This window comes from Lissotriton vulgaris, chromosome 1_1 (assembly GCF_964263255.1).
Source record: "Lissotriton vulgaris chromosome 1_1, aLisVul1.2, whole genome shotgun sequence".
NCBI lineage: Eukaryota > Metazoa > Chordata > Amphibia > Caudata > Salamandridae > Lissotriton > Lissotriton vulgaris.
The window spans coordinates 1,531,471,287-1,531,491,354 of NC_141685.1; the positions used below are offsets into that span (position 1 = coordinate 1,531,471,287).

At 40.1% G+C, this 20,068-nt stretch overlaps 1 protein-coding gene across 1 annotated transcript in view; it reads right to left on the reverse strand.

Moving 5' to 3' along the window:
- Positions 1–529: 529 nt before the first annotated feature.
- LRRIQ1 (leucine rich repeats and IQ motif containing 1) overlaps positions 530–20,068 on the reverse strand; it is a 1,278,742-nt gene continuing 1,259,203 nt past the window's right edge. Inside the window, exon 26 of the mRNA XM_086917996.1 lies at positions 530–888. Within this exon, the coding sequence (XP_086774122.1) occupies positions 755–888 (134 nt within the window). The 3' untranslated portion in view covers positions 530–754. The remainder of the gene's footprint in view (positions 889–20,068) is intronic.

The following is a 20,068-nucleotide window of genomic DNA, read 5'->3' on the forward strand; positions in this document are numbered from 1 at the left end:
ATTCTAATAGTATGCCGCAGATCCACCCTTTTTGGAATTATTTTACATTGGCAGCAGTAGGCTTAGAAAGCTATGCCTGTCTTAAGTTTCCAAGCATAATACTGACAATCAAACGCTTAAAAAATGATGGAATAAATGATTGCAAATAGTCTAACCAGTGGCAATTGCTCGGGATAGCATTCCAACCCATTGTTTTTACCCCCTGCGCTACTTTGGATTGAAGCTTGCCTACTGCAAATTAGTAGTCTCATGTAAACAGTCCATCCTGAACCTTGATTGTCTTACCCTCTTTATCCTGCAGCCCACTGCCTTTTTTCAATGGGAAATTTAAGATTCACCCCAACCGTATCTCACTGAATAAGCTACACTCCTGCTTAGGATTTATAAATGACTATACTGTATGTCTAAATTCAGATTGTTTCTGTTCCAGTACCACTAGCCCCACACAAATGTACACTGGAAGTTATCTCTGCCTGATGGTTAGCTCAAATATGTGATGCATAACAAAATCATTTGTATAAAAATGTTCATATATTCTGCACCAATTTATTAGTTTGAAATAGCAGGATAGCAAACAGAAATGTGTCAGCGATATGTTTGTAACAAAACAATACTAATTAATTTAATAACTTCTCTGGATATGTATATTAAGATCTTATCAGACCATAAAACCATAGAGCAGCGGGTTAATACTACCAGCCACATAGACAACAAAAAACCAAAATAAAATAATTTCTTGACGACATCTGAAATTCTATTTCAAGGTTTTTGTCCTCTTCTTTCCGCCTCCCCATCCTCCACTGAGTTGCACAGGATTGTCTCGAAAGGATATTCTCTCCTTTCGCACAGGCCCTCCATTTGTTTTCAATGTAACAGGAGAATCACCACCTATATAAAGAAAATAATTGTTAATTTCTGCAGTAGAAAAAAAGTAAAAAAGGGAATCAGCCATTAATTGACCAATTACACCTGTTATATGTAAACTATTGCTGGAGACATATATTTAAATTATTCAGAATGAGGCACAGATTGCTTTGCACAAAGAAGCAGGTTTATCGTCTTAATATCTATTTTATTCATTTGTGATAACCAAGGGTGCGTCTGCAAAGATGGTTAAGCATAGAGGTGTATGAAATCTTTAAGATGCACAATATGATTGGCAACCTAATTTTGGCTCTTGGCAGTAATGTATTCTGCTATAGAATCAAACTTTGTCTCCACAATAATGTTATTCATTAGTATAAAGAAAAGAAAGCATACATCAGCAACAAAGGCTATAGAATGATTGTTTGAACACTTTTTGATTCAGAGTTCATCAGGAGTACTCCTATGTCCTACTCCTGCAAATCCACAATTGAAACTTTTTCTTCAATGCTTAGTTTCATTTCATATCTGCATCTATTTTCTATTTTTTGGGGCTATGGCGATGCGATTTGTGCTGCTGAAGCTGAGGGAAAGCAGATAGCCATTAAAAAGCCCCCCCCCCCCCCCCCCCCACCTGGGAACAGATTCCACCATGAGCAGGAGGATTGCAAGACACTGGGATGGGAATCTAGCACAGCAGGACTGGATACTGAGGAGTAGGGGGCTGAAAGAGTGTCTCCTGCATGTGGTACCAGTGGACGTTCCCAGATGAAGTAGGGGTAGGGTCTATCTTTCAATGCGTCAACTGCTGCTAAGAAGTATGTGGTGATGTAAAAAAAAACTAAAAGTATGTTGTGACGTGGCGGAGGAATGACAGAAGACAGAAGCAGAGTATATTTTTTCCACAAGAAGTCAGCATGCACTGTCTCTCTGTGAGTGCTCCAGGCTCAACCAACAGCAACTATCAGTTAAGTCTACGCAATGAACTCTGCTCGGCTCACCGAGTCTGCGGTGATTCCCGCACTCCATGTTACGCGGAGCTTGCAGAGTTCCGAAAAAGTTTTTTTCCTCACTCGCGTTCTTCAACGGCAGGTTGGTGAGCGCAAGAGAGGAAAATCATCCTCCCGGCAAAATATTTCCTTTATCGCAATCATCAACATTAAGTTGGCGAACGTGAGTGTGGAATACCAACCTCCCAGCGAGATTTCTCAACGCAGGGTATGCTCGCAACTGCTCGCGTTAGGAAACTGTCCGTTGGCATTGAGAAAGATGCAGCTCGAGCACAGTGCATACAAGCCCCTGGCATTAAAAATCACCATGAAGAGCATTTATCCAACGCCCTCCGCGTAGTGCGGCGGAGTGTTTTTTGCAATTCGCAGAGTTCCAGGTAGCAGAACTCCACTATCAGTTTGGAATACTCGCAGAGCTACACCAGTGACAGTATAGAGCGCACAATAACATTCCAACTATCAAAGAGACTTACCTAATAAGCCCATAACACATCCCCCCCTTAACAAAAATCAACACAATAATATACATTGGATGCTGCAATCAAAATGAAAACAAAGCAACAATCTAAGAATAAAAAATATTATCAAGTCACAATAAAGTCATTAAGGTACATTGATCGCCTATATTCCTCCTAAATTTTTTAACTTAGGTGACATAATTCACAACACCACTACCACTCTCATGTGGTTGCTGCAACCCCAAATCAGGGTAACCACAACACCTCAAACTTGATTCCCAAACACCACCATTCAATCATTTTCCCCTACCAAGACAAGAATAATCACTTGCAGCCAAAGAAACACTACCCCTCCCTGCTCCCCACCCCCCAAACCCACAGTAGTAGTTCCACTCCCCAAAGTATCAAGAGAGTCAAAATGGTCGGTAACACTCAAAACTTTCACTAACATGCACTCTGGCCATATTTCTCCTAGTCCACCATATCCCATTCTCCAGCTTGACTGAATCCTTGGAGACTTGAACAACCGTTGTCTCGGGATAAAATCTAGAAAATAATTGTTTAGATTCTTTTGACCTCCTCGCCCTGACCGTCTCTCCCACACAAAATTCAACCTATATCACTTTTTTCAATTCATCGTATCTGGCATACTCCTACCTTAAGATTCAACTACCCTTGCTATAATTTGATGACCACTAGGTGTGCTACTATCCACCTTGGTTTCACTAAACATCCATTTCAGAGACAATTCATTAGACGAATAACTCCCCCTTAGGAACACATAAGGGGCAACCCCAATGTTTAAGTATGGTGTATTGCGATAACTCCAAATTCTATCAGGGACTGCTTTTTGCATACTCAACCCCACAGAAATCGCCAACTGAATAGTTTTTTTGAACATCATGTTCACCCTCTCAACCATGTAAATCCCCTATGGACTATACAGCACAGTAGTAAGATACTTGACCCCTAGAATCTTCAACAACTCATCCATCACATCAGAGACAAATTGGACCCCATTATTTGTGACCAAACAACTCCTTCAAAAATGCAATTATATTGGACGTGTTTGGATCTGTCATAAATCTATATGCTATCCATTTAGAATGATAATGTATAACTATCAAAACAAATCTTTTGCCATCACTTGATCCACCTATTGGGCCAATAAAGTTCATCCTCAAGTTCACCCAGGGACACACAGGGTACTCCACAGGACAAGGAGGAGCATTGTGAATGCAAATGGATTTGTCTGCATGCAAATAAATCTGCACACCTATTCACCTTAACATCAGTATCCATACCAGCCCACCAGCAATACAAAAGTAACCTCTTGTTTGTACCTGTAGCTTCCACATACCCCCAATGAGCCAATTTCACCAACCTTTGTCTCAACGCACTTGGCGGAATCAAAGATGTATCTTTGAACATCAAATCATCTTCAATATTCAAATCACCTTTAACTTTAAAATAAGGTCTCAAATCATTAGCAATTAACCCTTCACTAGGCTAACCCTGACCTAAGTACTTCTTTTTTTTCTGACAATTATCTCTATGCACTCATTCAATCCAATCCTGATGTCTAATGACATCTTTCCACACCGTCAGACCATTCACCACATCAATGATAACTTCCTCCTCCTTCTCAGAACACATTACCATTCTGAGAACAAGTTGAGGGACATCTAGAAAGAAAATCAGCCCTGCATTTTCCCCTGAAAATTGCTTCACCTTGAAATTGAACTTGTACATCTGGGGGAGTAAACAAACCAGTCTTGGACTGGAACTGCCGGGTGTAAACAAACCAGTCTTGGACTGGAACTGCCTAACCCTTTATCATTCCAAAGAAATATCATAGTCGTGTGATCTTGTGATCTGTGTCTAACACAACATTTTTACCCCACAAATGTGTGACAAAATGATGTGCACCCCAAACACAAGGCAAGGCTTCCCTCTCAATAGTGCTGTAATTCTTTTCAGCTGCAGAAAGCTGTCTGGATGCAAAAGCAATAGTTTTTTCCTTCCCCTCAACCATCTGGCTAAGTACCGCTCCAATACACAACCCATTGGCATTCGCAGTCACAATTGAAGGACCATCATCCCGGAAAGGTTGCAAAGCAGGTGCTGCAATGATAAGGGGTTTCAGCATATCAAATGCATTCATTTGTTCTTGTTCCCAAACAAATGTTGCACCATTTCTTAATAATTTCCTCAGGGGTTCAGTTTGTAATGCAAAATTCTGCCCAAAACATGAATAATTTTCACACAGACCAAAAAAGGATCTCAAGTGGTCTGGTAGGAAAGGGACATTTGTCCATAGCTAGAATGAGATTCTCATTGGGCATTATACTTTGTTCCGAATTATGTCTCAAATATTCCCCTGCTTCCATCATAAATGTACTATTTTTTACTGTGATACCATGTTCTTCCAGAATATCCAATACCTCATCACATTTTGATAAATGTGGGTGTGTAGAATCAGAACAAATCAGGATATCATCCTGATACGCCAACACTCCATTTCTGCCCTCAGCATTTGATACATCTGAAACCCAAAAACCGCTGTGTCTACTCAAAAGGCATTCACAAAAACAGAAAGCACCAAAAGGTGTATTAAAGGCTGTTAGGCAACGCAACTTGCTCCTAATGATTGAGGGAACATTGCAAACGTTGCACGTATTGTAACAACGTATTGTAACCTCTTTTGGCTACATACACTTTAGTATTTATCACTCCACCCTTGTACCTAATGTTTTCATGAAAATAACCTATCATTATCAATCAATCTCTTGCCCACCAAATGCCACCATGCAAATGTCAGGAGGCAGCAACTTGACGTAAGCACATTATTTAGCATACAATTTGTCAGCAACTATAGTGATAGGAAAGCTTGAATCCACTGTGACAACCATCTCAAACTCCTCAATTTTTACCTCACAAACAGAATTTTCTTTTTTTCCCTTCCTTATGTCAAGATGAAAATATATCAACAGATGCCAAGAGTATCACCTTACGACTTGAAACATTTTCAACTGAATCAAATGCCATTATAAATATCGCAAGTGTAAAGTTTAACAGTCTGGACTAAACAAAAAATGCTCAATTACCAATTGGTTTCTGAGATAAGAGTTTGATTACCTTGAAATCTGTTTTTCAGTCTCAGGTAAATCAGACTGATGAACCATTTTCAGTTCTATCATATTGATTTAGTACATCTTCTCTCTGAAAGATCGTCTGCCTGTGTGTACAAATCACCCATGTGAGTTCCCCCAGCCTTCCAGTGATGCATCAGTGTCAACTGACAGCGATGTTAGAGGTTTCAGGAATTGAACTCCTTGGGGCACGTTTACTTTCTTGCCCCATCAAACAAGAAATTGATAGCAGAATCGGTCAATCTTATTTGGTCTTCCCAGTCTCATGATGTTTGACACCACTGTCCTTCCACACATTTCTTTAGTTGACACATTTGTAGGATGGCATTGCTAATCAGAAAGGTGCACAATGTCCTGCTTGTCAGGATGAATGAGACTTGTCTGACTGATACGGCTGCTGTTGCCTTCAGAGAAAGAGTCTTCAATTGTATGGAGGATCTTTCCACCGACTGAGACACTGTTGATTTGAGTGTATCTATTGTGGCACCCAAGTATTGAATCCTTTACACTTGATGTAGGATTGATTTTGTTGAGTAGATCTACAGGCCAAAATGAGAAAACACAGGTTTTATGTCGGAGGTTTGATTCAGAATAGTTTTTTAGCATTTGTCCAGATGTTATCGGTCAAAAATAGCCAGTCAAAAACGGATAAACATCTGATGTATTCAGGATTGGTATCGGAAACTAGGTATCCTGTAGATCTTCTTGTATCATCCAATCCCCCAGGTGGAGATGAGGGAACATCTGATGTACAAACAACAAGCAGAATTTTTCTCTTCTGGCTTTTATGTTATGTTCAGAAACTCCAAACTCTGACACTTTTCTGTACCAAAAAATAACAGGAGTATGCATCCTTATTCTGTTGTATCTGTGGAACTTGAGCAGAAGGTGTTTTATTTGACGAGTCAAACATTTAAGGTGCAGCAGTTTCGAGACCTCGGAAAAATGGATGGCAAAGAAGTACAGGATTTGCTTTTGTAACCAGACTTCACAATGTACAGCACTCAAATGCTTCATGTGATCATCCGTCAATTGGGAAAATGGTTGAAAATGTTTCCCTCCCACTTAGGTGCTGTTCAATGAAGGCAGAGATGGTTAGTTGCCGCTTCAGTCTTTCCTGCAGCCACAGAAGCTGGTGAGAACTTCTGCTTTTCTGAGGCATTTTGCATCTAAAGACATTTTTGCTGATGTGGTTATTGCTCTTGATGTTACTGTTGTTGCCTTTTTCAAGCATGCATCAGCAAAGCCAATATTTTTTACCTATGCAAGACCTATTGAAGTTGTCAATGTTTTAAAAAAATATGGGGCACAGCAGCGCGGGCTGCTGTGCAACATAGCTCAAAGTAAACTTTAAAAAACACAACACGCTAAGGCGCGGCCAGTGTTGACCGTTGAAATAGCACTTTTTAATTTACTTTAAGCTATGCTGCACAACAGTTCGAATTGATGTGCAACATGTTTAAAAAAATACATTGAGAATGCCAAATGTAAAGACATTTGAAAGGTACAAAGCCTTAGTGACATTTCTGCTAGCAACCCTACCTAATTCACTGGGGTGATCACTGCTTATAATTTTGCATAGTGTGGCCACTAACGTAACTTTGTCTGATATGCTAGTATTATTTTATGATTTCAGAAGCTACTTATACTGTGTGAGAAAAGGTGCACTTCATTATCATCAGTTTTAACAACTAGACAGAGCAGTCAGGGCTGAAAGGGACACAAGTTGCATTGGACCACATTTTGTTGTTTTTTTAGTAACCTTTAAAAAGTTTGAGCTCAAAACAAAGTAAGCAGACTTCATGGATTAGGCGGCAAATCTATAATTATAAGTAAAATCCTGCAACTGCAGATTGCATAATTCCAGTGGCTCTGTCTATATTCAGGTTGACTTGTATGGCAGTAACTGTATACTCAAAGTTAAGAGCAGGCCACAGAGATGTGTGTGCAATCCTCAGGCCAGATGGTCTAATCTGATTGACTGACTTCATCTCTGTTAATCCTTTCAAGCCTGAGATTGATTTATTGAGGACCTTCTATACATCTCTGAACTTTTTAACTGGATAGATAATATGCTATTATGGACCGAAATATTTACTAAAGTATAGTTCAATGCTCTGAACGCTATCTGCTGACAAATGTGGTGTTCTGAGGGCAATGGGTCACTTGAGCACAAATGAATGTTTAAAATTCACATATGATATCTAGAACTCCTAAAAACAGAAAACGTGCAGTAGTTAGCGCAATGTGAAGGAACATATTATTAGCAGCGGAGGCTCCTCCTACTGTGTAGCAGTGAAAGGAAAAATAAAATGGTAATAACTTGAAATTTTCATTTAGTTTTTACCAGCATGGGGGCAGGGCTGCTCTGCTCAGAGGGCAGGGCTGGGGAGGAGTGGTGGTCTCACTGAAGTGCGCATGACGCTTTGGTCGGTCGTCTCGGGCTGGCCAAACAGTCTTGCGCATGTTCTTCACCCAAGCTGCCTGGGTGTTAAACATGCCTAGGCCCCCAGTCCCCGTCTGAGTGCTGAACTACAGCTCTTAGACCAATCACAACACTGGCGCAGAGATGCTCCTTGGAGCGATTGTTAGCGCGGTATAAATGGGCCATTACATTTACATTTACATTTACAACACTGCACTGCAGCTTTGTGATTGGCTTAGGGGAGAGACGACGTGGGAGAGATGCGGAGACGAGGTGTCTTTTTGCTTTTTTACACCACCTTAACCCCTCGCCCGCCACACCAAATCTGTGCCAGCCGCCACTTGTTATTAGTGTATTTGCTGTTTTCACAATATTAAAAATAAAATGACCTAAGAATATACAGCCATTTTTAAAAAATGTGGCAACTGGTGTTTCGCTGCCAGGGCCCAATATACACGTTTGTCTCATCAATTTCTCTTCCTCCCTCCCACACAACACAACACTTCACTCCATTTCTCATTTGCTCTCTATTGCCATCTGACTCTTGTAATTCTCTAAAAGACCTCTCTAGGTATGGCCCTCATCACCTGAGAACAGTTGATCTGGTTTATGTAATGCCTTTCACGCCTTTACCTGGTACCATGAAGCCTTGCTAGGGTAAAATAATCCAAAAAATATCGCACTCACTTAACATCACTCTTGATTGTTGGTCACCCAGTGGACATGGATGCCATGTCCCTGCCACAAGGCTCTAGCTGGATGCCTGCACTGTCCGTGTTTACCACTAAGGCCATGTTACTGTACAAGCCGGCAACTCGTATTCCATGGTCACACATGCTGTGCACGTTATTTACATTACTAGTGTTACTGCTTCTAAATAAATAAATGCATTGAAAAATTAAAGTCTGCAAAGGTTTCAATTATTAAGCATGAATGTGTGCATTATATCAATTGGTGCTGGTATATTATGACAAACGCCATTTAAGGGGTATATCAAACTTGTGGTTTTATTATGCATCAGCACCAGTAAGATTGTAAAGAGGAGTAGCCACTAATTTCTACGGATGTGTGCCCATAAAGCACCTTGGAAGCCACCGCCACACAGACCCTGCTTAAGGTACTCCTGGGTGGAAGGAAAACTCACAGAGCACCTTTAACTTTGAGAAGAGAAAGAAAGCATCCTGCACCATCCAGGAGGGGGATGATTAAAAAAATAACACCAGGGAGCAGAGAGGTAAAAGTAATGGAGGGCCGCAGTGGGGAGTAGAAGGATGGAGGGAGGGAGTTTTTAAAAAAAACAGCAGAGTGCAGGGGGATTTTAAAAAACTGAGGTCGAGAGGAGAAAGGGGGCTTTTAAAAACAACTAAGAGGGGGTGGCTTTTAAAAAAAACAGTGGAGAGTGGCAGGAGGTCGGGGTGAAGGAGAGGGACAGCAGACGCATACACTCTGTGTGCATGCGTGAAAGTAAAAAAATAGTAATTTCGCCTTCACGGCATGGCTGAAGCTCAGAAGTAAGCCGGAGGTGAGGAGAAGCCACTGACCAATAGTAAGTAAGAAAACGAGAGTGAGGTGGGAGTCAGTCAGTTAAAATACTTTATTCGGTTCATAACAAAAACCACAAACGTATATAGAGGTCCAAAGAAGGGTAAAGACATTTTAAATTGCAATATGGCTAACTAACAACAACACAGCCAAAAAAAGAGAATATATGGCAAAAATTAAAAACAGTGAGAATTAGGTATCAAATTCATATGTAGACTTAAAAACATGCACAATTCATCTAGGTTAAAATAAAAATTCATTCATTAGCAGGCTCTAAGAATAGATCACGGAGGACAATTATCTCGGACTGGCTAGTTATTTCCTCAGTCTCATAGCTTTATTTAAAAAAGTGGCGACATTAAAAATTTCCCACGTGTTGGACAGCAGTTGAAGGTATATTAGGGCAGGTTTTACTTGTTTGACCCCTTTATCCTTTAGTAGGGGTACAATAAATGTTTTCCGTATATCAATAAAATAACCACAAAAGAACATGAAGTGGGTGGTGTCCATTATAGAACAACCATCACAGGTACATAATTACAAATCTGATACCTTAGTCCAACATGGGCGCCCAGAGAGGAGTAGATGAAATTTATTTAACCTAAACTTGGTTAGTAAATATCTGTGGTTAGCATTATTAACAACCTTCGGATATAATTCTAGATCATTGTCTGTTGTTACGACTAACTGATGGGCTCTCACGGTGGGAGTCAATCAATGTTACGTAAATGTAAGTAACAGGTGGGCTAAAAGCTTTTTTTAAGATGTTTTATTTTTTATTTAACAGAGATTTCACAAGTACAGAGCAAGTGATATCAAGGCAAAACCTAAAAAGGGATATGTACTCTATGATATCCTCAACTATATCTTTTGATTTGCATTTTAAGAAATCTATTTTTCCAATCTGATTGACTTCAAGGTTCTGCCTCTGTCTCCAACTGTTCGATTTGCTCATCTGCTGTGGGCTGGAAATGATCCAGAGAAAAGCATATGAAGGATCATTTGTTAAGCTTTGGTTTCAAGGAAGTCAGCTTTACCCATGATGAGTGCATCATGAAGCGACAATGAAAAAAGTCTTATGCAACCAAATCTGCTAATCCTTGGTTGCACGGATAATCGGATCCGATGTAACCCACACATCATTCAGAATTTCATTGAATTCTTCCTTATCGTCCTTGTGAAGTAAATCAGTATAAACTTTCAGGGAATTTCAAAGTTCACTGATGCAGTGGCCCATAAAGTCGTGGATTTTGCTGCTGTAATAGCTGTAGCAGATGTTTTTCAACCCTCTTCATCCACTAAGCACCAGTGTGCTCTAATTTTAGTCAGTAGAGCAGAAGGGGCATCACCACAGATATTGGTCTAGCCTGTGGTTTTGGTAGTAAACGTTTGAAGATGTCGGAGGTTTTGTAAAAGGGTGTCAATGCCTCAGTTTTCTGTTTCCTTGCCATCCTATTGATGACATCATGGAAGAAGACACCATCATCCACTGGTGAAACTTTATGATGTGGAGATTCTGGAGACCTGGCAGGCAAAGCTTTCATCCCCAATGAGGAGAAGGTAGCTCCTCTACTAAGTGTAATGGCCTGAATATTTGTGACCTAGAGGATTTTCTTCACTGGAGCAATAAGTAAGTTGGTAACTTCTTTGCCTCCCTGCTACATCTTCTGCAAGATGAAGATGACCATGAGTTTTCTGTCTCTCATCCTTGACAAGTCACTGGGGCAATCTGTGAGAAGCTAGAACAGTATGAGGCAACAAAAGATTGTTGGAGGTGATGTCGTGGAAGGATCAAATCCTCTTGACCTGAGTCAGAGATTTTTTAGTATAGTGCTATGGCTCTGGAGAAGGTGAAACATGTATGATGCTTTCCCATGATCTGACTTTCTGGCTAGATATATGCCAATGTAGTAAACTTGATACTGCAGTTGCAACATGGACATCAAAACTTTGTTTTAAGACAAAAAATATATAAAAATCCAAATGTCTTGTCATAAAAACCCTTTATCAAGTATTTTACGGCAAGGCTAAAGTTGAATTTCGATGAGTTTTAGGTAGCTGCTTCCTTAAACAACTGGCTAAGTTTACTTCATAGTTCCTTCATTGAGGTGAGTTACAGTAGCAGCACTGCACGGATTGAAGCAAAAAGCAATTGTTCCAGTAAATATGATACTGGTTCTAAACAGTAGACTAAAAGTGTTTCCGAATTTAGGATGAAAAGAATTGTGCTACACTATTATTCAGAAAATAGGTCTGTAAGGAGCAAAGCCCTGAGAAGACCATAGTTCACCCATACTGGATACATTTGAGAGAATGTATGGACACATTTGAAAGAATATTTAGGTATCTAGTCTTAAAACCTCCTCCAGTCCAGAGAGCCCAGTCCAGTTATTCTAGCATTAAACTTGCTGGCTGGCATATTCTCTTTGTCTGTTTCATCCACACCCCCTTTTCCTGGGCCACAGGTTTATTTCACTGTCCTGCAGTCACTATATAGCAGGTAAGTTAACCTAGAAAGGGCAAAGATAGGACTGGCCTCGCTATCCAGCATTCAAATCTAAAAGGGTTGTGACAGAAAAACACAAGACAATGATGATCATTAATAGAACTTTTATGTTTTATATTTATCATGAGTTTACTAGCTACCTTGATAATTACCTACAATAGGGGAGTACGCAAGAGAATGAAACCATACATAGATGAGGTGTTTAGAAGTTGACAATTTAAATCCATATTATATAAATGTGGTATGTGGGGGAGGGGGGGGGGTTAAAAAAGAGAAATGGGGCACATAAAAAAGAGAAACACTTACCTTCCTGGTTCTTCTCCGTCCTCTTCGCGCACGATGCAGGAACAGGAAGCACCCAAGCTCCCCAAAGCCAATCACAACACTGCAATGCAGCATTGTGATTGGTCTGAGCACCGTGGTTCGGTGCTCAGACGGGGACTGGGAGCCTGTTTCACCAATAGGATTTGTAATGCAGCCTGGTGAGGAACAGGCAAAGTGAGCATGACTGTGTGGTCATCATGCACACTTTAGAGTGTGCTATGCATTCCTCCCCCTACTCTGCAGCCGGCACAACCCCGCCGTCACCTTTACAGTGCCAGACAACAGTGAAAAATAAAATGATAATAACAATATCATTTTATTTTTCTTGGTGGGTGACGCTCCTCCACCTTCGCGGAGGAGCCGCCACTGTAATAAATTTAAAGTTTGATCTTTGTTCTACTGCATCGATGTACAGTTTAGATCTTGCTGGTAAAATGTTATTATATACAGTAAGGTTGTTATTTCCATGAAACGTTCAGAACTCCGACATCATCAACTATAAAGTGCTAGACCACAATATGCTGCCTTGTGGCACATGCATAATATTTTAATAATGCTATAAATATACAGTAGTACTTTATAAAATGTACAAAACATTGCTTGAAAAGTCGCAGCACAGAAGCAAATTTCACATTTAATTTAGTCCAATTACTACCTAATGCTTTCAAATGTAATCCGCTTCAAACAGAATGACGGGTGAGTCTGCAGTTGTGAAAATATTGTTTTTGAATTACTTGAAAAGGTAAACCGAATAGGGTGTTAGAAAATTGCGTGGGGTTAATGTATCCACCCCAAAACGTATTATCCTGTTGGTAATTCACGAAAAATTCTTTAATCTTAACATGTTTGTACTGCTTCAGGAAATTCATGCAATTATTTTGCAGATAGTTTTCTGTATGCGCAACAAACGTTAAAGAAGTTTGTATATAGCGTGTTCTTCTCAGGGATCTCAAATCCTTTTGGGCGCTGTGCACAGCTAATATATCAATCATTATATGATGAAAGCAGGGTGTTACATCCTGGGTGAGATGTTACTATTTTAATGCAGTTATTTCACGCACGTTCATTTTTTTACTTTTCACAACAGATTAGCTCTGGGCTTTTTAAATAAAATACTTAGCATTTTAAAAAACGGTTTGGCTTACCTTGTCTTTTTTCAGTTAAGTAATGCAATATGCACAATGCTTTTAAATCCACCTCTGACAGTCTCTACATAACATTTGGCTAACCAGATTATGATCCAGAATTCTCAGGAGGCGCTCCATCCTATACGTCACTGGGCTTTCAAAGATACACAGAAAAAGTTGGGTCTCGAAGAATCATTTCCTTCAAAGTTCTCCCATATTGTATTACTTATCAACAGCTACAGCAGAAGTCAAGCATGAAGAAAAATGTCGGTGTTTTAATAAAAGTGAGTGGAACAAACGTCTACCAGCAGAGAAGGTACAGTTGTTTAAATTTTGTGAACGAGTTAAATTCTGCAAATTTGAGTGGTGAGGCAATCTGTAGTAACTGTTGCCTTTAATGTTGTGTTCTCAATATCCATGCTCCCTAAATCAATTGATGTGCTCTCTATTGACCTCACTAATAATCAATTTTACCACATAAAGGCTCGATTTGTTGCGATTTATTGTCAGTGGTGTACTGAAACAACAAAATTCCTGGTATTGAAAGTTTCGAAATGCATACATTCTCAAGATAGCATTACAGATACTGTAGTTCCTTCAACTAAATATGTGTACGAATTTTGGAAAAATAATTCTAAGCTATAAGGTTTTCACTCAGATGTGACAAATATACCCGATTCCTTTAGCAAAAGGATATACATTACAGCTTCTATTTCTTTGTTTTGTAGGATTAGTCGATCAAATAGAAAATTGACCTTTTCAAGACCTGATAGAGCTCTCTCCGAAATGTTGCTTACAAATGTCATACCCATCACGGTCAAAATATTTGGATGTTGGCCAATATTTGAATGTCTTCAAATATAACTAACATTTTTCAATACATCCCCACGGGCAAAAAAAAACCTCATAAAAAAAGTGTCACATTTTTTCAGGAAGAAAGACAAAACAAATATATGGCTTGTTAAAAACCAGGGAGTTCTTGTAGCTTATCTCAACTTGTAGCTTATGTCAACTGCCCATGCCACACAAAGTGGCGTTTACAAAGTATTAGTGTGCTGACTAATTTAGCCAATCGTGTTCCAATGTGTGATAAAATAGGCTGTCTTATACTTACCAAGACGCAGGACGAAATATACCCCCATAGAAACATTTTTGGGGTCGAAATAATACTCATGTGAAGGAAAATGGGGTACAAACAAGGCAGAACAAAAATAGTCCATACACAGATCTTGCTGTGATTTTAATTATTCATTTATGATGGACAGTTTTCTGGTTTCTATAGCAAAGTAAACAGTTGCAGTACCTCATTTACAAGCTATACGTTTATGAAGTTTTACAGGTAAACCTTTAACAGCTACCTAAAAGGCTTAAATGAATGCGAATGTTCAGAAGGATGAATACCTTTTTCGACTACCTAATACAATGGAGGATTTACCTTTAAAGATCTTGTTTCGCATGTTCTGCCTTGATCCGTTTTTTGTAATCTAATTTTGGGGTGCAGAGGGTGTCATTTTCCCTATACACGTCCTGGTCACATGAGATCCTTGGTTACATGAGATCCTCTTCTGAGGAGCTTGAGAAGGGAGTGATAGCTGTTCAAATAACTTTTTAGCGATGTTTCCTGATAGAATGGAGTCTTTTTGTCTGCTGTCTGACTCAACTCTAGATGTTCCTACCCACCCGGCTATTCATTCAATATTAAGACAGGAACTTATACACAATGAATATTAAACACGTACACGCACGAAGTCGAAAATCTGGCACCACTTACAGTAGCCTAGATCAAACTCGCGGGAGTTAAACAACAATGGGTTGACCCGGTGTCCCTCAGAACCAGGGTATGGATATATAAACAAAAACAATGGTTCTGCCAGGCGAACAAACTATTTTTTTGTAAGCAATTATTTCTTCTACGTTATTTTCTACAATCTTCAAACAATGATATCCAAGATGCTTAGAGACAAGGAACACATAGCAAAAAACACTGACGCAAATTGGTGAGTATATTAGGGTTTTATATAAATTAAAGCATTTATATATACTCACACATTTGTAAACAAGACTGTCAACGCAAGGTGAAGCTTACGGTGATGCGTGCTAAAGTGAAATCAGTGCTCCGTGATAGAACCTGGTGCATATATTATATACAAGGTGATTAAAATATGTACAAGTGAAAAGAAGGCCAGAATATTATGACAATCACAATGACTCTGTTGCTTTATACAAATTAATCAATCATTTGCACCCAGAGCCTTGGCAAATCTGGACCATAGGGGATCGTCGACGTTTCAACCCAATCTATGCTCAATTAAGAAGTCAAGGCAGGTCTTCATGAGGACAAATATGGGGGAGTAGGGGGTGACAGCCTATGAATGAAGAAAGCATAAATCCTGATGTTTCCATGTGAGAACCAATTATGGTCCACACATTTAGAGATTAAGATTGGGGTGACAGCACTCACCCTCAATGAAACAGAATTAATCCTGATCAGTTGGTCATCATTAAGAACGAAAAATCCAAGTGGATCGATCTAAGGAGGGGAACATATGGGTATTTTAATCAGTTGTTCCGTCTGATCCTGCCTCTGTTTGCTGGACAACATAAGTTACAAAGTTAGAGCACGCAAGTAAGCTGGTAACAACTCACCATGCGTGATCTTGCCGCCGGCGTGGGAAATCTAAAAGTAAAGCGGGATGGGGGATTTAGAATACACCCGCTCTGTCATATTCAGGCATGATTATCTATTTATGGCATCTTCGGGACCCCACTTAGGGGGCTTACCTGAAGTAATTCTTTGAAAAAGAGTTGGGAATTTCCAATAGTTTGTAAGCCCGACAGAACCATTGTTTTTGATTATAGAACAAACTTGCGCCAACTTTCAGAACTACATTCAAATTAATATCAATAAAGTGTTTACTTTTAAATATATGAAAGGTTTCCAGCAAAAAACTGAGAACGATGCAACACTTCTAGTGACTTTAGAAATGATATTTTTGAAAAGTTACTTTCCAGGCTGAGCGCATTTCATACCTCTAACATTATATTTTGATTCCCCCTCATGTTGAAGGAGGCTTTGACATTGATGGCGTGTTAAAGACAGCTCATGTGTTTTGGTAGATTACAATTATTCCTCAAAGGAAACAAGGATTGGCAAAACCAATAGTTTGAGGGTTGGCTGGTAGACTTTTCTGCCACTGTCAATGCTTATTTTATTTTGACGTAGTGCTTGTAAAGCTTTATTTTCAAAGATTTTTGTGGTCTAAAAAAACCCAACACATTCCTATAAAAGTCCCCGACACCAAAGAGAACTACTTTCAATGTAGATATGCTCCTCATGAAAGAGTAGAATGATGCTACTCACAGTGAAGCTAGGCAATGGCTGACGTGGGCTGACCCACAGCTCCAGTCTGAATGTTAAAACAATAAGTAAGAATCCAAAGGTCATGGCTAACGTCTTACCTAAAAACAGTAATATAAAATAGTACACACAAACATACGACCCAACTCAAAATGCAGCCAAATTCATGGTTGACTTCTCAAATGGCGAAACAGAAATCCGCACGCTGTATTAAAAATATGTGACAATAAAGACAGGAGAGTGTTTGCCAACAGTTAAAGTACAAATCTATCTGGATCTTTGTAACTATAAATAGAACAAATCAAAGACACCCCACTGTCCAAGGATCAAAGACACGTTACTGCCGAAGGTGCTGCTAAAATTAAACATGGGTAAGTAAGGCATCTTTACATCAAGCTGCTGAGATCAATAATTATTTTTTAGTCTGTAATACACACAGGGGCATCTGCAATGACATGTCAAAAGGTTGACTCGGACTCAATCATATGCCCTTTCCCTTGCCTGGATTTTCCACCAACCCTAGTTTTGTCTATTTTCTCCCACCACTGTCCTCTTGTGTATATCCCTGGCAGTTTTAAAGCCAGGTAACACTTGTACCTCCACCATTATTTTTAGTGGCACACAATTCAATGCACCTATTGCATTTTCAGGGACAAAATATACTTTTGTTGTACCTGCGCCTCCTTCCTGTTTTCAATCAGGAAACCTTCTAGGGATCTATGGTCAGGTTTTCACCAAAAAATACTTACTCCGTACTGTACTGGATTTTCCACTTTTGGAACTTTACAGCCAAGCCTTCACAGGGGCATGGCTGTGCATGGTGCAACAGGTGCAATGGCATAACGATGTGAGGGGCCCAATGCAACCACTTATGGTTGGTGTTACTGCCCAACATAGGTCTCAATTGCTTGCTTGCTTGCTTGCTTGCAATAGTGTGGATGACACACCTTCTAAGCTACTGTCCCTTCATCTGTTTGCTAGATATTGACAACAACTCGAGTTTCAAACCTTTTCTCATCGAATAAGTGCATTTTATACAGGGCCGGCTTTAGGGCAGTGTGACTGGTGCAGCTGCACTCGACAATAACCAGTGGCGGGGGCACTGAGCTCGGGGAGGGGGGGGGAGGCGGCTGTGTTTAGCAATAACTTATGATTGGAGAGATGATGGGCACTTCTGCCCAGTCGTAATGAGAAAATCGGAAGATGGGGTATGGGGCGCCAAAAAATGACTGTCGCATCAGGCGCCACCAATGTTAATGCCGGCCCTGCTTTAATATTTCTGCATTATTGCATTAGTCTTTGATAAAAGGTGGGTATCCCTATCTACTAATAAGTACAGATGCTCTTGTTAAATGGTAATAGAAATGCTACGAGGGAGTTTCCCTGTTTTTCTGGGTTAGTCTAGTGCGGCAATAACTGTTGATATTTTTTGCTGCTACAATTGATTAATTTGTTATACTGTATAACATGAATATAATATTTGGTGCCATGAGGGAGATAGATTGAGGGAGATAGATTATATAGAAAAGTTTCATTAGTAGTCATTTTAAGAGGCATTTTGGAGGATTATTTGTAATTTATTGGATCAGCTTTTAACTAATAAAACGTTTTTTTCCAGTTCTCGAAGTTGCTATGAGAATTCTTTTGTTTAAATATTTGAAATAATTTAGAAAAAAGTTTTTTCTTAACACTGTGAAAGATTCTTGAATTGTTTTTAGGAACTTTCACCATTTATTGGGGTTGTCTGACTGTGCACCGAACACCGAGGATTTTCCCAGACTGACATTTTCCATTCTGCAAACCAATTGTCAAGCATTGGTTGAGGCCCTGGTTGGCAAGGGACTCTGTCAATGATATTTACACATTCAGTACGAAAATAAGTGTACACTTCTTATAGTGCATCAATTATACAAACCTAACACGTTCATTATATATGGAACGTTTTCCAGGTCATTTACATGATAGCTCAAACAAGTAGCAACAAAGTGAGTAGCTGATGACTGCGCTCTACCCCGCCTTTTCAGACATTGTGTTGAAAAACAATGTCACAAAAATGTCTGATAAATATGATTGGGGTCGCAGATTCCCCATATGCAGGGTGAATCAAAAAATCATGGGTGCATAGACCTTTCTTAAAACGAAATAGGGAAACTTGAGAGAATGCTTAGGGTAGATAGACTAACCTAAGAACTTTCTATTCATCCACCAGAATTTCTACAGTGGCAAACGTTTTAAGCAAATCTGGATGTTCTCTGTTGGCAGAACCTCTGGCGACTGATAAAGGGTCACTTATGTTAATACAAATGGAAAAAAAATTACCAAACCTTTTATAGGTAAGATTGTAGTTGAATACTCATAAAGACTGCTTAATTCAGAAAAGTGCTTATTTAAAACAGATCATCTGATAGAGACATGTAGCTGCAGGTTCATTACCTTTGAGATTCCCCAGTAGTCAGACTGGATCCAGAAGATTTTTTGTGAGCAGTATCCCTGCGTGCCGCTAGGTGGTGTCGGTCAGCTCTGCGTGATGTCACCCGTGTCACTTAAATAGGTGCCACCTTGGAGCGCTGACGTCAGTTCTTCTCTTTGAGCACCAGTCAGCGCTGATCCGAGAGAAGAGCTGCCCCCACTGTCAGTTTTTTAGTGGATTTTATGATGTTTTGTCATTCTTATTGGAGGTTTCCTCCTGGTTTTCCGAGGATGTCATCGAGGACCATGTCGATGATGGACCTGCACCTCATGTGTTTGTGGTGTTTGAAGAGTGACCACAACTCCAAGTTGTGCTCCGACTGCAGGGTTATGGCACTGAAGGCTTTCAGGAAGCATTCCCTGAAGCTGCTAACAGCCCGGCGCATGACTCCACGGAAGTCACGGTCCTGCTCGAGAGAAAGGTCTCAGGACCGTTCCATGAGTCCGAAGTCCTCTTCATCCTACTCTAAATTGTTGGGGCATTCTGGTAAGAGGCACAAAAAATACTTTCCGCTGGCTGACACGACGAAGGAACATTGGCATTCAAGGCCTGGTTCCTCTGAACTTGTGCCTGGGCCGACTCCACGCCTCCCCAATTTTCTGGGAACCGGAGAGACCCTTGCTCAAATTAAAGAATTTTATGAGGCAATTTGCCTCATTTTTGAGCGGCCTGACCTCCCCAAAGCGCCTTCGGGCCCCGCGAGGTTGGAGGGGGCTCCATCTAGTTCTGCCCCTTGGCTCTGGCCCCAGTTCCAATGGAACCCATGGATCTGGACCGGCACCGGCAATGTCATTGCGACCTTCCCTGGCTCTGGCCCAATGCCAAAGCTCCT